The 17388-nt window shown below is 53.0% G+C and overlaps 1 protein-coding gene across 2 annotated transcripts; it reads right to left on the bottom strand.

Moving 5' to 3' along the window:
* Nucleotides 1-1785: 1785 nt before the first annotated feature.
* TCN2 (transcobalamin 2) lies at nucleotides 1786-14490 on the bottom strand. Of its 2 annotated transcripts, none has more exons than XM_065889967.1 (9): nucleotides 14427-14490; nucleotides 11244-11436; nucleotides 10431-10543; nucleotides 9193-9354; nucleotides 7786-7958; nucleotides 7474-7660; nucleotides 6467-6638; nucleotides 3973-4088; nucleotides 1786-1847 (listed from the first exon to the last, which is right to left on the bottom strand). In XM_065889967.1, the coding sequence occupies exons 1-9, from the start codon at nucleotides 14488-14490 to the stop codon at nucleotides 1786-1788; spliced, it is 1242 nt and encodes a 413-aa protein (XP_065746039.1). The 2 variants fall into 2 exon arrangements, with proteins under 2 accessions (XP_065746039.1, XP_065746038.1); XM_065889966.1 differs by having other exon boundaries at nucleotides 10350-10543.
* Between the last annotated feature and the right edge of the window lie 2898 nt (nucleotides 14491-17388).

Raw genomic sequence — 17388 nt, forward strand, 5'->3', positions numbered from 1 at the left:
GTGTCCCCGGCATCGGCAGGCAGACTCTCAACCACTACGCCACCAGGGAAGCCCTGTAAAGCACTTTTTAAATCGTTTACTTCCCCCTACTTGCCCAGACCCTAAATATCGGAGGAAGAAGCACATGTTTAATCCATGGCGCAGACGGCCCTGTGAGAGTCACTCTGAAACCTGACATGCTGCCAGAGGGCCCCTCCAAGGGCAGACCCCTTTCCTAACCTCGGTGGGGTGGGGCTTGTGGGGTGCCTGCCTGGCCTGAACCCTACTTCCCAGAGGGCAGCCCAGAGCCCAGGCCCTCCCACAGAGAGGCAGGGTCCCCACCCCACTGGCCGCTGAGGCCTGGGGTGGCGCCTGACTGTGCCTTGGGGAAAAGCTCTAGGGTCCTGGGCCTCCAGTTGCATTTGGACTCTGCCATGTAATCCTAACACTTGCCAACTAAAACTTGTCACCCGCCATCTGCCTCTACAAGGATTAGGTCACTAGCTCCTGTAGCCGCTGACCTTCAACACACCCTGAAAGGAGTTCAGGGTGGAGATCAGGAATGAGGCACTCTGTGCTCTGGGAAAAACAGGCAGAACAGGCAGATATTTTTAGGAGAAGATTTTATGAGCCCAATTCTTGCATCTTCTCTTATCTAGAAAAGGACTAAAATTATTAATGGAGCCATCTGCTCCTGGTGACTAGCAGTAACCTTCACGAGACGAGCAGCAGGTCTCTGCCAAAATGTGTGTTTGACCACATGTACCCACTTCGCTAAGATAATATATAGTGCTGACCCTTCCCCTACCTCTTCAGAGCAGTTTCTCCGAGCTATCTGAAATGCTGTCTCCTGGGCTATAGTCCTCATTTTGCCCCAAAGAAAACTTAACTTGCTACTCTCATGTTATGCTTTTTTTTGTTTGTTTTTTTAAGTCGACACAATCATGAAAGCCCCTGATTTTCAGTGTTTGAGTGGAGGAACCAGGAGGCCTCCCCAGGCCAGGTCTGTCGTCTCCTAAGCCACGTCCCCGCCCCGCACCAGACACTCTCCCTCTGTAAAGCAGAGAGGAAAACAGAAACATCAACAACCTCAGAGTTGTGCAAGAGAGCGTCCAGCAAGTACACGCTCCCTGAACAGTAATCAGCGTCACCACTGCCAGCACCGTTCCTGTGCACCCCCCACCCGTACCCAGGAGAATGCTCACCCCCCTCCTCTGCTCCCCACGGGCCTCTCTCCTCCTCCTCTGCTCCCAGCCCCCGCACTGGCTCCAAGCATGAGACATCAGGACCCTGGGGCATGTGCACAATCAATTCTTTAATCACTTTGGAAGTGGGCTGACAGCAGCGCTGCAGAGCCCTCGCCAGCTGCTATGCCGCAGTCGGCTCTGGGGCAGCAGCCCCGATGGAGTGAAGAGTGGAAAGCTAGGGTCAGGGCCACAGAGCTCTCCTTGCGGGACCCCCATCCCAGAGCAAGCGGTACTCACAACGCCAGCGGCCGGTGGCCTCCTCCTGCCAAGGAGTCTGAGATGCTCACGCCCTCCAGCCTATGAGTGGCCTTCACGGGACACCTGCGGGGCCAGGTGGGGCCAGACGTGGGCAGACAGACCTGCTGCGGAAGGCGCTGGGCTCCCTGCTCCAGGGTGGGTGGTAGTTTAGGACCCGCGCAGGGGTGGTGGCTGTGGCGATCCGGGGACAAGTGCACAAGAGGAGGCAGCAGGGTCAGGCGTGTGCCTGTTACAGGGATGTCTGGAGGGAGGGCAGAAGCCCAGGAAGTGTGGGAGGCAGCTGGGGTGGTGAGCCTGGGGTCTACCAGCCAACCAGCCTCAGCTCGATGGCTTCTCCATCCCTGGGTCTGTAGTCAGCAATACCTGCAGAAATATTGTGGGCTGGGAGTTAACAGGGCGGAGTGTTCCCCCCACCAACCTCACCTTCTGGACCCCTGCCCTGAGGCCACGGTCTGTAAGATGGGCTCAGGGCTTGGTGGAGGGAGACTGGGGGCCTGTCCAGAGCCGGTCTGGAGACTCTGAACTCAGTTGTGACCTCAGGGTCGCTGAGACCCACAGGCTCATTTTGCAGTGGGGGACACCCAGAGGGTATGGGACAGCACGCCAGATAACCAACATAGGGCCAAAAGAACCAGAGACCCTGACAACACCTGACTGGCAGGGTCACTGTCTTCATAGTCCCCCAAAGGGCCATCAGGAAGAGGGACCTGCTCGGTGTGGTCTGAGGACCATGAGTGAAGTGAGCCTTTGCTTACTAGGGACAATCCAGGCTCCAGCACAACACCTTGGTCAAGCCCCAGCTCTGCACTCACTAGGGGTGTGACTCTGGGCAGGTTATTTAACCTGAATGCTGGTGTTCCCATTTCTAAAATGAGGATAATAGTGATATCAACAACCGGGCCCTCCTTTTTCCCCATGGGAGTGGGCTTCCTGCTGGAGTGGGAGTCGAAGGGAGTAGGTAGAAGACACGACCACCCACGTCTGCCTCATGGCTGAGTCCATTGGGCTCTCCCCCTCGGCTACCTCCTCTGTCCAGCCTTTATCAGTAATAGAGGCCAGATCTGGTCTCTCCATCTGTCACCTTTTGGTTTTATTTCTCCATTTGTCCAGAAGCCAGGCAGGCAAAGAGAATGCTTTTTACTGGGCTCCCTCAGCAAGTCCCACCTTCTGTAAAGCACTTGGCCCAATGCCCGGCCCATGGCAAATGCCCACTAGAAGTTTCAGGTAGCAGGAGTGGGGACAGATGACCCTGAAGAGTCTGTCTGGTAACTGGTCTGATGCTCAGGGATGCTTATGACAGCTTGGGGCATAAGAGTTAAAACTGGAGACACCCTAAAGGTCCAGCAGGAGTTGATAAGCTGTGGTCCACCCATCCCACTCCATGCCAGGGCTGGGCCCTAATTGGCCTAAGCCAGTCTTGCCATGGTCCCTTCTCTCTAGCCAATGATGGGTGCAGAACCTGGGCCATCTCCTAGCAACAGGGATGGGTCCAGGAATGTGCCTGTGTCCCAAGTCCGCCTTCAGGATGCCAGGAGACATTTGCAGGGGGATTCAGAGACAAGTTTCCCAAGTCATAAAAGGGAGCAGCCCCAGGAAGACACAGAGTAGCCTCTCTGGAGGTAGGAAGCCAGCAAAGAGAGGAGGAGAGTCACAGGAAGGTGGGGCTGAGGCTGAAGTCCTTGCTCCCACTGGAATCTGGTCACATGAGCCAATGGATGAGCCAATGGATGTCGTGGAAGCTAGTTTGTATTACATTTCTGTTACTTGCAGCCCAAAGCACCCTGCTGGATGAGATATCCTATGTGGCTATTACAAAGAAAGGGGAAGACCTACATATAGCAACATAGAAAGATGGCTACAATATGTTACGGCTGAAAAAAATAAATTGCAAAACAGTATATAGAGCTGTGCCATTCGATATGCCAGCCATCAGCCACATGTGGCTACTGAGTACTTGAAAAGTACAAAAAACAGGCATGCAAAATATGTCATTAATAATTTTGCATTGATTACATCTTGGAATTATATTTTGGATGTATTGGACTAAATAAGATATATTATTAATGTTAGTTTCACCAACTTCAGAATTTAGAATGACACATGTGGCTCACATTTTATTTCTATCAGAGAGCACTACTATAGAGTATGGCTTCATTTCTATGAAAAAACAAACGTACATATTTTAAAAATTATCTGGAAGAAAATACACCAAAAGTTAAAAGAAGTTATTTCTGGGTAGTGGATTACGAGCAATTTAAATTTTCTTCTTTTTTGCCTATCTGCTTTCCTAGAGTTGCCACAATAACGTATATAAAAATTCTTCAGAATACAGTTAAATATATTATATGCAAACTTGAGCATCAGTGGTTATCTGAGGCTGAGGCCCAGGAAGGTTCAGGGGAAAGCTGGCGTGAGTCGACAAAGCCTCAGTGCTGGGACAGGGCTGGGCTGGGGGACACGTCCGGAGGGGGCTGGCCACCAGACTCACCTTGCAGCAGGGGGGTGTCGGGGGCTCGGAGGAGTTGCCAGAACTCACGTTCCCCAGCTTTCTTCCCCATCACAGAGGTCAGGTAGGGGCCTGACAAGGAGGCCTGTGTTCCATACCTACCAAAGCGACAGGCAAAGAGGGAGGAAAGGTGACTTTTGCTCCCCTCGACCCAAGGGCAGAAGTAGAACCACCCACACAAGGCAAGTCCTGCCCTCGCTCTCAGGGCAGCGCTAGCCAAACCCTTCCTGGGCCACCTCACCATGGGTGTCTCCTCCACGCCTCCTCTCCAGCCCAAAGGACACCACCCACTCGGGGGACTGCATCCCCTCTGGGGGCTGACATTGCAGGGGGTGGGAATCAGAAGCTGACAACGGCCCACGACAGACAGGGAGGCCAGTGTGAGAAAGAAGCAGGAACAGGCACGACAGAGGCAGAGACGCCCAGTGGTGGCTCTGGGTCTCTGGTTCCATAAGTTTCTGTGGCTCAGGGGCACCCCCATCCTTATGGCTGGGTTGCTCAGTCTTCTCTCCGACTGTACACACCCCATGCTCCCCACTACCAGAGAGGCTTGGATTAGATTCCTGGCTTTTGCAACCAAGAGACTCCTTCTTCACGCCACCCCTCCCTGACACCACTGCCACAAACACAAAGGGATCCCGGATCCTAGTTCCCAGACCAGGGATCAAACCCGCACCCCCTGCAGTGGAAGCCTGGAGTCTGAACTACTGGACCGCCAGGGAAGTCCCCAAAGGGATCCTCTTAAAACACTGTGGCCCTGTCCTTCCTGTCTCCTTATCAATGGTGTTGTTCTTAGAGAGGGAGGGTTTTCATAGTTTTAAGAAACAGAAATACCCTCAGGGTGACCTGGTCAAAGGGAAGGTTTTAGGGAGCAGCCCGTCCCCAGTCCTCCCTTAAGTGCGGGGCCACATGGCTGCCCGGAGAACCGCTCTGGACCGGCCTCTCTCCGTTTCTCTCTCTCCTCTTTCTGTCTCTTTCTCTCCGTCTCTCTCTGTCTCTTTTCCTCTCTCTCCTTCTAGAATCCAGCTTTCTCTGCTGTGCACTTACATGCCTCAAATGCGCCTCCACACCCCCTCCACCACCAAGAGAATCATTTCTCAGATTGGTATCCCTGACGTTTTCTCAGAGGTCCTGGAGTTCTGAATAAAAATGTTAAGTTCAAATTTTTTTCCATTTTGATGACAATATCCAAACACGAATACCAGCAGGTTCTAGGTAATCCCAGGGCCTGCCGGACTAAGGTCTCCCAAGGGTGCCCAAGGGTGTGTGGCCCCCAGAGGACTGAGGTCGGCTTGGTAATAAGTGGCATGTTCGGGGCCAGGGAAGAGTGTACAAGCTGCAGCTGCCTGTGCAAACTCCGCCTGACAGCAGCTCAAACCCAAGAAAGTGCTGAGCACGTCGGGCTCACTGGCACTGGTGTGTACACCTGCTCCTCGGCAGACAGTCCCTATTTGAATGTTATTGGTTTCACAGTTTTCTTTGTACTTAATTTGCAAAGCTGTTTAGGATTTATAGCCGTCTAAGAGCCAAAAAGAGAAAGGACTTTAAATAGTAAACATTAGTACACATCTAAGTCATATTATTACAGAAATAACCGGGGGTCTGGGAGAATTTTCAGCCTTTATAGGGGCTTTTGCATATCTCTGGCCTGAAATTCCCTGCCCCAGATGACCCCAAGGTGCCAGCTGTGGGTCCTCCCTGGCAGCAGGATGCTGTCCTTTGGGGGCTCCAGTTGGGGACAGAAATTGGGACCCTCTCAAACTGAGGCACATTTTTCTAGAAGAGAAGTCTGGGGTCTAGTGGGGTCTGGAGAAGGTACTCATTCTCTGGGCCAGATCCCCATTGGTGATCCCTCCCACCTTATTTAGGCACAGACACAGCTGGCACAGAGCAGTGCTCTGGAAATGCTTGTCCTCAGATCTGTCAAATCTCAGGGTGGGAAGCAAGTTTAAGGCTGTTGTCCCACCTCCACATTCTGCAGAGGGCTTGTTGCCCAGGTAATTAAATAATCACAGGGATTAGACCAAGATCGTTTGATAATAAAAATTCTTATTCTTCTGAAAGCTAACATGTATCGAGCATTTCTAAGTGCGGGACCCTGCACACAAAAAGCATGTACCATGTCCTCTCTGTGCACTAATTCCTGGACTCCTGCATGGCCTCTGGTGGATGCGGGGAGCACAACTGCCATCCTCATGAGTTGCAGGAAAATAACTGGCCTGGTCCCTAGCTGGACAGCGGCGGAGCTGGGATTCCAGATGTGGAGGGTTTGCCTCGGGAGCCTGCTCTCCTAATCATGATGCCTGTTTCCGCCACAGCGTGGGTGAGTCGGCAGCGGAGAAGGTGGAAGAGAGCCCGGGCCTCTCCCAAGGGAACCCTCTCTCCATCCCTTGCCCCATCCATGTCCCATTTTGGGGATGTGGGGTCGAGTCGGGTGAGGGCTGGGAGATGTGGGGGGTGGGGGGGGCAGTCTCACCTGAATCTGCTGTGCTCCTGGGCCTTCTTCAGGACATCTTCCAAAGAGGAGCTGACAGGGACAGAGACGGAGTGTCTGTACGAAGGAAAGATGCTGGAGACCTTCAGCGTGACATGGATGAACTCTGGGACTTGGGTCTGTGAAGGGGTCTCCGTAGCTGGCTCCAACAGGACTGTGCCAGGGAGAGGGGAAGGGGCAGCTGATCTGAGGGCAGCGGGCCAGGCCTTAGTCCTCCTTTCTTCCCTGGAAGACACTCGAGACCTCCTCCTTCCCCTCGGTCCCATTCCGGTCAACACCACCACCACCTGGCTGCCTTCCCAGCCTCCCCTGTCCCTCAGCTCCCACCACCCTCGCCACCCAAGGTCAGGCCCCTCACTGGTTTTTCTGCCTCTAGTACCCCCCTCCCACCTCTCTGCCACAAGCACCCCCCACCCAGGGTTCTTTCTAGAACATACATGTTATCTTTGAGGGCCTCCCCTCCTTTTCACCCTCCTGCCTGCCACTCCAGCACATTCTCTCAAACCCCACTCTTTAGTGAGACCCTTCCGCCCAACTCCAGTCTTGTACACCTCTGAGCCTTTGCCCTTGCTGCCCCCTCCCTGCTCTGCCTTTCCTCCCCTCTTCTCCACTGGCAAATCTCACCCACCCACCCCAGTCCCTCCCCCAGATGAAGCCCTGATTCAAGCAGCTAACTGGGACTCATTATGATGTATCAGAGCTAATAAAAATGTGTCTCTCGCCATTCACTCATTCGAACACTTCTGTACTGGGTATCACACAAGGGGCTGGAGATTCATGGCCTGCCCAGAGCTCACCATTTTATATCTCCCTCCCCACACTGTGACCTTCTAGCATCTGTGACTGCATTTTAGCTGCCCGTGTGTCCCATGCACACCTGCAAACCCCTGTTGACTCAGCAAATCAAGATGGAGCAAGTTCCCTTCCTGGGACAGGCAGACCTTATTGCAGATTGGAAAGAGCAGGGTTTCTATGAAAGGCCCGGCTACCTCTTGGTGCCTCACAGTCTGGAGAGATGAGATCCACATAGCTCTTCTGGTTCAGGATGGGCAGCAGCTGAGAAATCATGAGAGGGTTCTGGAAGGCCTTGTGCTGTAGGCTGGCCAACAGAGCAGCCTTGGCCTTGAGGCATGCTGTGCCCAGCTCCACCGTGGGCCTAAGGGAGGCCATCAGCAACTGGTGATGGAATGGCAAAGAGGAGGTGAGTCAGCCAGCGGGGAGGGGCCAGGTCTTCCAGCATCCCACCAGTCCACCTCCCACCAGCCACCAGGGTGGAGCCCAGCCCAGACTCTCCTTCCCACCTGCAGTGCCAGAGGGGTGCTGTAGACATTCCCAAAGTGGCCCTCTAGGGTCTGGGCCTTTAGGATCTTCTCTTGCACTCTCCCGAGGGCCACAGTGATCCGGTTTCTCTGACTGGGGTTGAGGTTGGATAGCTTCAGACAGGAGAAGGCCAAGCCCGCCATGGCCAGTGTGTCTACAAGGGACAGAGCCAAGTGGGGTCAGCCCAGGCAGGACCCTGGGGCAATGGGCAGCCACAGGAGGGCTGGAGGTAGGGGGACAATATGGTCAGAGCAGCATTTCAGAAAGTTTCCACCAGCTAGGGGGACCAACAGCCTAGTCTTCCTAGTTTCCAGGATGGCAAACTGGGATGGGTGGTCACCATATCCCTGTCTGCTGCCTGGGGGTTAGAGGTTGGGGAGAGAGACTGGAGGAGGGAGGGCCAAGAGGACTTTAGCCTACACACTTGTTCCCAAACCTGCCTGCACTTTAGAATCACCAGGGGAGTTTGTTTGATTTTTCTTTTTTTTTTTTTTTCTTTTTTTTCTGGCCGTGCTACACAGCTTGTGGGATCTTAGTTCTCCAACCAGGGCTCAAACCTGGGCCCTCGGCAGTGAAAGCACAGAGTCCCAACCACTGGACCGCCAGTGAATTCCTCACCAGGAGATTATTAAAGGAGCAGGTGCCTGGGTCCACCCCCAGGTGGTCTGGTTTATTAGGTCCAGGGAGCTGCTTGGGTCCTGGGGCGTTTTAAGCTCCCCACCCTGGGATGATTTAATGTGTCCACAGTGGGTTTTCTATAAGCCTCTGAGGCAGAACAAGCTCTCTGCTGGCAGGGGCCCTGCTGCCTTCTTCTCTCGGGGTACCTACCCTCCCCACCTCCAACCTACTCCATCCTACCCCGCCCTATGCGAGGCACACACACTCACAGAACACAGCCAGGCCTAGAAGAGACCTTGCAATCATGATGACAAGAAAGGGCACTGGAAACCCAAGGTCACACAGTGAGGAAGCAGATCCAGTATCCAGGCCTCAGGCCTCTCAGCTCATTTGATGAGAACATCATAGCCGTGTATCCAGAACTTTCTCCATGCTGGGCACCATGCTATGCCCTTTACATGTAAAGCATCTTTTACTGAGATGCTGCTGGGGTGTTATTTTACCAGAGAAGCTGAGCCAGAAAGGCCAGCTGATCTGTCCAGGGTGACCTACAGTAAGTATGTGATGGAGGATGGGATCAGGAAGCCAGTCCAGCCCCAGCGCTGGCTCACAGCCCTTGCACCACAACAAACCCTCACCATTGCGCTCCTAGTGGACTCGATAGGAGGGGTCCCAAGGAAAGGTGAGCATGGGACCAGGGGTGGAGGCCTTCATTTGGGGCCGGGGGCTGGAGGAGTGCCAGCCTGGCCTTCAGGGTCTGGCCCACTCACCCACAGGGAAGTGGCCCTGCTGGAGATGCTGTTCGTGTTCCACAGCATACAGGAGCTTGCCCACCACGCTGTCATGGACCCGCTTCTGGTGGACACACAGGGCCAGGATGCCCAGGCCGTACTGGTAGTAGCTGGTGTGAGGGTGGCCCTGGTGATTATGCCCTGGGAGGGAGAAAATCACGGGGTGGGGCTGTCATGCTGGGCTTGAGGGGTGACCTTTCTGTCCCCTCCCAGCAACCAGCACAGCCAGCACTGGACCCATTGCCTGTACTTCCCAACACCGTCCTTTGGATCGTGGGATCCATCTTTCCTTCATTCCCTTGACTCATACTTGCTGAAACCCCACTAAGTGTCAGGCGCTGTGCTTGGAGGTATGAACAGTGATGACAGGCCAGGCACAGTGCAGCCAGGGCCTCTGGAAATAACACAACCCACGCTCACGAGATCGTGATTATAACTGAACTGTGGACCGAGGTCCACGTGGCCAAATAACAGAGGTCTTTGAGTAGCTGGGGAGTCGGGGAAGGATTCTCTGAGTCAGGGATGCTGGGGAGAAAGGGCGGGGGAGAGGTAAAGGTGGAGTAGGAGTGAGCTAGAAGGGGAAGGAAACCTTCCAGATAGAGGGGACATATGTCAAGACGCTGGTTTGTGAGCTGAGAGAAGGCCACGGTGGCCGGAGCCCACGGAGGGGCGGGCGAGTGGGTGAGCCAGAGGGTGGGTGGGCAGGGCTGGGCCTGAGGGCTGTGAACACAGCAGGCAGCAGCTGCTGGAGAATTTAAGCAGCACTAACAAGACCAGATTTATATTTAAAGGCTCGCTCTGTGTGTGCCAGATTGAGGTAGGAGGCAGGAAAGTTAGTGGAGAGAGGTAAGGAGTGAGTAGTAGGGAGGCTGTGCAGCTGTCCCAGAGGGGGGTAATCAGGCCAGTCTTGGTGGGTGAGCAGCAGGGCTTGCCAACAGAGTGTATGTGGAATGCAGGAAAGGCTTGATCAAGAATGGCTACAGGACAGGCCCAAGCCTCTAGCAGATATGGAGACAGGCAGAATGGAGGGCAGGAAAGAGGCCTGGGGAGAAAACCCAAAGTTCTGATGTAGACGTTTCACCAGACAATGTTGTCTGATGTGCCCTCCCCCAGCCCGGCAGACCTCGCCTCCTCACCAATGGCCCCCTTCTCGTCCTCCAGGAATCGCTTCAGCTGTGAGACCAGCCTGTCCCCCTTGCGGCCTCCAACAAACTCGCAGTTGGCCCGGAGAGCGAGCAGGTAGAGGGCCAGCTGGCCCATGGAGGGCTTGGCCTCGGAGTCACTGTTGTCATTGCTGGAGGCAGACATAGGACAACGCCAGTTAACAACACTTCAGTGAGAAAGTGCCACCCTGGTAAGCCTGGCTTGGGGTGCCCCACCACCACCACTACAAAGCGGAAAAAATCCTAGCAGTTGGAACATTTCCAAGACCTGCCAAAAGCAGATGTAGTCAGTTATGTAAGTTGTGTATGTCACGCTTATTTCATAAAGATGAGAAATTAAACTCAAGGATAAACTCTGAGGGCTCTTGCATCCAAATGACCTGTTTGCCCCACCATTTTGGTCACACTTCACCCATACACTCTCTCCTTTCTTTCCTCTCCCTGCCCTGCATCCACTTCTCAAGAGGGAGTCTAAGCAGGAGATGCTCCATGGTGGTCCTGACCCTTCACCTCTCATTCAGACTCCTGTGCTGGACCTCAGAACAGGCTTCCTCTTAATGCCCCCTGGAAAGGGAGCACGGATAGTCCAATACTGCTGTTGGGCTCAGTATGAAAGAGTGTGGCCATGGATTAGTAATGTCTGCCTCAGGTACCGGAGGGTACAGTAGCCGCCCAAGGGCCCCGGATTGGCATCTCCAGTCTAGTCGGACCAACCCCATTCCACAGATGGAGAAAGGCCCAGAGGAGATGAAACTTGCCCTAAGGTCTCCCAACAAAGCAGTGACAGGCCCAAACTGTCTAAGATCTCCTGTCTCTTAGGATGTGGAGCACGCCATGGGGAAAAGAGGAGAGAGAGCATGGCCAGACCTCAGGAGGCTCTGCTGGTAGCTGAGCTTGAGGCTGTGCAGGTAGTGGGCTTCCTTGGCCCCAGCCTGCAGGCTGGAGAGGCGCAGGCCCACGTAGATACTGGGGTTCAGCTGCTCCGGGGAGAGCCGGTCCATCCAGGGCAAGAGGCGCTGGCCCAGCCTCTCCACCAGCGTGCTGTCCACCTCTGTTATTTCTTAGGAAAGAGAACAGGCCAAGTGAGGTCGCAGGGCCATGCCACCAGTGACACCTTACCAGGGTCTTCTCCAGGGAATAAACATCCCCACCTTACTGTCACTTGGCACACACCCTACTCATATGCGGGAGTCCGACTGTAACGAGAGGCAGCGGTAACGGGAAAAGCTGGTATCCTGAAAGAGTGGCCGGAATGGGCCAGGGAGAGCTGGTGGGCCCAGGGCAGAGGAAGCGGGTGCCAGGCAGCCACTCTGCCCATCAGGAGTGACAGAGAGACTGGATGCCGAGCGGCATGGGGTGCCGCAGGCACTGCACCCCACCTCCCTCAGTCCTCAGGCCAGCCCTGTGACGTAGGTACCGTCATCACTGCATTGCACCAAGAGGAAACAGAAGTCCAAAGTTGTGGGAGTGTTCCACCCATTTACAAAAACTTCAACTCACACTGGGAACAGGTTACAGAGCCAGTTTTCAAACAGAAATAGAGTCACAGATGTAGAAAACAAACCTATGGTTACCAGGGGTGAAGAGGGGTGGATAAATTAGGAGACTGGGATTGACATATACACACTACTATATATAGAATAGATAAGTAATAAGGACCTACTGTATAGCACAGGGAACTCTACTCAATACTCTGTAATGACCTATATGGGGAAAGAATCTTCAAAAAACGTGGATATATATGTATAACTGATTCACTTTGCTGTATAACTGGAACTAACACAGCACTGTAAATCAACTATATTCCAATTAAAAAAAAACAAAAACACTGCAGCCTGCCCACTGGCTAACTGGGGCTGCCTGGTGAACTTCCTCTGGGCAGATCTCAGAATAACTTTCCTGCCCCCTCAGTTTAGGTGAAAAGGACCTGAGATTGTGAGGTGAATTGTTAGAAAGCCATCATCCTTTGCGACCATTTATCTGTGTGCTTCGGGATTTACCCACGAGGGAAGCAGAAGCCCTTAGGGGTGTTTCCCAGCTCCAGCTGACTGGCGCTTTCCTCCCCAGGGAGGGAACCTGAGCTGAGTAGGTGGCCTTGGAGCCACTTTAGACTTTTCCCCACTTACTGCCTCCCAGTTGCTGTGGGGCTCCAGCTGCTGGGCCCTCCACCCCAGGGGATGGAGCAAAGGAACTGGGGAGGGGGCTGTTTCTCTTTTCCTTTCTCTTTCTCAGTGCTTTTCTGTGTGCCTGCCCCCATTTCTGTAGGAATCTCTCTCTCTCTCTCTCTCTCTCTGGATCTATCTTATTCTCTCCATCTCTCAGCCTGTCTCTCTCCTTATCTCTCCCTCCACAGTTCTCTTTTCCTCTCCCTTTTCTTCAAACTGGAGAGGGAGCCCCGCTCCCACCTTGGGCTCTGACCTCCAGCAGGTGAGTCAGCCCTGGGATTAGCAGGATAGGAAGAGGAGCTGGTGCTGTAAAGAGAGGTGGGTAAACACAGTTCGGCTTCCTTAGCAGGAAGGAGCTGCTAAGATTCACCCGGGGTAATAAAATTGAGCCTGGGCGAGCTCCCTCCCCTCAGGGCCTCCAGCTCACAGGGCCGCCCAGCTCTGCCAGCTGAGGACTGGCTTTGACAAGAGGAAGCACGGAAGCTCACCCTGCATGGGCACTAGTGCAGATCTGTGTCAGTTTCACAGCCACACAGGGCTTGAACCTGGTAAAGCAGGTGGTGGGATCCTTGCATCACACCAAGGAGGAAGGCAGGGGAGCATTCTTAGCCCATTTTACAAGTGAGTGAATGAGACTGGGAGTGACTAAATGGCCCAGCAGCAGTGGGCTGCACCCCCGAACCCAGTCCAGGGCTCTTTTGGGGTCAGGCCTATGGACCAACTGTTGAAAGGTTCATACCCGCTGAGGGTGCCGGGTCTCCCCTGGGGACTGCCTGGACAGGAACCAAGAGCCAAGCGCTGAGTGGTCTGGTGGCACTTGTGGAACACGCCAGGCGGGAGGCTCCTGGTGCCCAGGGAAGACCGTGACCTGGAGTTCTGAGAACTGAGTCCAGCAAAGTCCTGGAAAGCTGGGGCGCCTTGGGCAGGTCACCTGGCCCCTTCAACCCTTGACTGCTTCACGAGTCACCTGCACACGACTGAACCTGCCTCTCGGTTTCTGCAAGGGTCACAGGAGACCCTGCTGGTGTAGGCAGAGCGAAACGCTGTGGGCAGAGAACGACCAGGAATGAAGAGGGGCGGGCGGCCCACCTTCCCTTCCTGCCTCTGCTTCCCGTGGGGCTCCGGGGCACAAGCAGCCCTGAGCCTATGCGCTCCAACTCCCAGACAGGTCCCAAGAGTTCCCGAGATACTCCCAGGGGCACTGGAGCACGCAGGCCCCTGTATGGAATGTAAAGCAAACGCCTTGCTGCCACCGTGACCCGCCAGGGTCTCCACACGCTAGCTTTCCCTCTGCCGGGGTGCCCGCCCCTCACTCCTTTCCTTGCCAGCTCCTTTTCCTCTTTCGGGTCTTAGTTCCTGCATCACTCCCTGGTCCTTGGAAATCCTTCCCACCCCTTCTCCCTGAATTGGCATTCCCCCACCCTCTCCAGGCCTTGGGCTTCCTTTGGCACTCATCACAGCCCCCAACACAGCACTGACTTGCCTCTTGACCACCATCCCCTTCACTAGAATGGAAGCTCTAGGAGGGAGCGGGGGAGACCTGTCTTGCTCTTTGTTCTTTCCCCAAAGCCTAACATGGTGCCTGGCACAGAGAAGGCTCAAGCAATGTGTATTGAATGAATAAATGAACAAATGACTGAATTAATGGAAGTGATCTTGTCTGGCGGAGAGTCAGACATACAATTCATCTCAATACAATGTGCTACAACACTGAGGTCCAGCTAAGTCCAAACTGCTGTGGGAGCCCAGAGGGGCAGCTAAGTCATCCCTGCCACACACACACATCTGAGCCTGTTTCTCCAGCTATATAATGAGGGGCGTGGACAAGATGGTCCTCTCTCCTAAGGACCCAGCAGGCAAGAGGCACGTAGATCCAGGTACTCACCGCAGATCTGGGCGAGAGCTCCCAGGCCCCCAAGCAGGAAGAGGAGGGCCCCAAGGCACCCCATGGCAGGAGCAGGGGTAAGCAGCAGGCGGGGAGCAGGACAGATTCCTAGGGCTGGCCTGGCAGAGGCTCTCCTGACCACAGCAGTCACTGCTCTGAAAGAGGCAGCCTCCTGTCACTGATTAATCCCTCCACGCCCTGGCGGCACGCTGCTACGTCAGCAGAGAGAAAGGGGAAAAGGTCTGTAGCTGAGGGGAAAGGAAGGCCAAAGAACAGAGGAAGCAAGGGCAGGGCAGAGCAGGCCTTCCTGGAGGTCGGGGACAGGGGGAGGGGGAGGGCAAGCAGCGGTGGTGTGCGACATTGCGAAGCCAACCACATTCTGTCCCTGCTGCCCAAAGAGCCCTGGACCAGTGCAGGAGGTCTGACTTCTGATCTGCCCAAGTCTGTCCGACCACTCCTGTCCTGTATCCCCTTGGCTGTTCCAGCGGTGGACGGGCAGGGCTGGGGTGCCTACCTGGTACCCCTCCCAGAAGGAGCCCCTGAAAGTGTCCACCCTGGCCTGGGACAGGGAGCAGGACAGGGAGCTGTGACGGTCACATGAGCAGCGGCTGGAGTCAGCTGTTCTCTGCCGGCCCGCCCCGGCGGTGGGGTGGGGGTGGGGGTGTGTGGAGTGCAGCCAAACCGGACCAGACAGGCCAGTTTTCTCAGCCGACCAGAAAGCTGGGAGCCTCCTGGAGACAAAACAAAGCCATTTAACGAACAAGACTTAATCATCTGAGACACAAAGCCATGGTTAGCAGGGCCACTTGTCAGGACTAGGAAAGTAACCTAAAAAAACTCTCTTCAAGGAGGAGAGAGAACAAAGGATTCCCCACCTGCCTAGGCCCACAGGAGAATCTATGTCCAAGAGTTAGCTCTGGAGGTGCTGTGTTACCTTGGCCAGGTGACTTAACCTCTCTGAGTTTGAAAGAGTTTCTCCTGTGTGAGCTGAAAGGGTTGGAGAAGATCATTCTAATTAAGCTCCCTTCCAGCTCAACTTGTGAAGATGTTATGACCTTAAAACATCTCTAATCACTTCTAAATAAAATTTTTATTGAAATAATTTTATGGCAAATTGCCACAGTTCAGTCTTTCAAGATAATCCAGTTTTGTGCCTGACTTATCACAAGCCAATAAATACAGACATAAATAAATAGAGACTGCATCTGTTTACGGAAGTACCTTATAAATATAAAATTAGATCGTCTAGTGCAAGGAGGCTGGGCATGGCCCATCAGGGTGAAGTTCCAGAGAAGGAGGGATGCCAGCTAGAGGCCCAACTTCTGCAGGTTCTTGGGTTCAGACTTCCACGGGGGCCTTGGAAATTTGTGGGCAATGGAGCTGCCTTGGTTTGGGATGGGACTGCCCCGCTCCCCAACCCTCTGCCTGTGGCCAGTGGCAATGATTCTGTTTCCTGCCATCTCCAGGACAGCAGCCTCTGGTGAGAAGCAGCTTCCTTGGGAGAGTCACCTCTGATCCCTGAGGACTCGAATGTACAACAGTGACCAGTGGGGACGAGGTGCATTTCCATAGCTATCAGAAACAGAGTGACTGATTGGGGGTGGAACTGGACTGTTTCAGGTAATGCAGTCAGGGGAAGTGAAAAAGAAAAACGACTAAATCATTTGGTTCAGGACTTCTGTTTGGGGGTCTATAGCTGAGAAAGTAAAGATTAGCTTGGAATGAGCAGGTAAAAGTTTGCCTGTCCAGACAGGCACGGACAAAGCCAGCTGCAATGTAAAAAGGAAACATTATTTCTCCCAAGGTCACGTTACAACAACTGTAAAGTGTCCCGATAACCATGCTGTGTGAGTGACTATTACTTGTACTTTTTTACTGGGATTTCTTTTTTCCCCTACAATCACAAACTATCAGGAATTTGCTGTCTGAAATTATGTTAGTAAGAAAGAAACAACCCCAGAGGCGCCAAGTCACTTTGACACAGAGAAGTTGCCCCAGTATGGAATTCCTGGACTCAACGTTCCATGCCTGTCTCAACTTTGTAGTTTCCACTTACACAGGATACTTTGCTGTCCAAACCTGAAGCTGACACTTCTCACACAGCCCTGTGCTGTGTTGAGTCTATCAAAATACTGCTTGGTTGGGACTTCCCTGGCAGTCCAGTGGTTAAGACTCCACATTTCCACTGCAGGGGGCACAGTTTCGATCCCTGGTCAGGGAACTAAGATCCCACATGCTACGTGCCACAGCCAAAAAAAAAAAGAAAAGCACTGCTTGGTTTACATTTCACCTAACCTAACCCCACTCTTCACCCAAATCCTGTAATCACCTTGCCTTCTGTGTAGTCAGATGCCCTCAGTTCCTCTCCCTCATTGCAGTGGATCAACTGAGCTGACTGTCAGACTAAAGGTTTGTGCTTGGTGGTCTCAGGACGACTGGACTAGGATACAGCCTAAGAAAGAATCCAACAGGAAAAAAATTAAATTTTATGCATGAACAAGGATATATCGTACAAAACAGGGAATATAGCCAATATTTTATAAGAACTATAAATGGAGTATAACCTTGAAAATATTTGAACCCCTATGTTGTACACCTGAAACTTATATAACATTGTACATCAAGCATACTTCAATTTTTAAAAAAAAAAAAGGTGAAGTGAAAAAAAATTGTATGTGTGAAGGTGGCATGAGAAGAATATAATAAATACATGGCTGTATCGTTACATATGGAATATACATTTTCTTAATTAAAAATGTAAATATATTAAAATTTAGAGTCCATTTAATGTGGAAAGATGTTCATAATTAATCTTAAAATTTAAAAATTATATAAGTAAGATATGTGGATTGCATGAAAAATCAGAAAATGTGTTAAGGGAGAAGAAGGAGGTAGAGGAAGAAGAGGGAAAGAAAAACCAGAAAATCACTGATCGTCCCATATCCCAGAGGATTGTTCTCAA

Source organism: Phocoena phocoena, chromosome 13 (assembly GCF_963924675.1).
Source record: "Phocoena phocoena chromosome 13, mPhoPho1.1, whole genome shotgun sequence".
Lineage (NCBI taxonomy): Eukaryota > Metazoa > Chordata > Mammalia > Artiodactyla > Phocoenidae > Phocoena > Phocoena phocoena.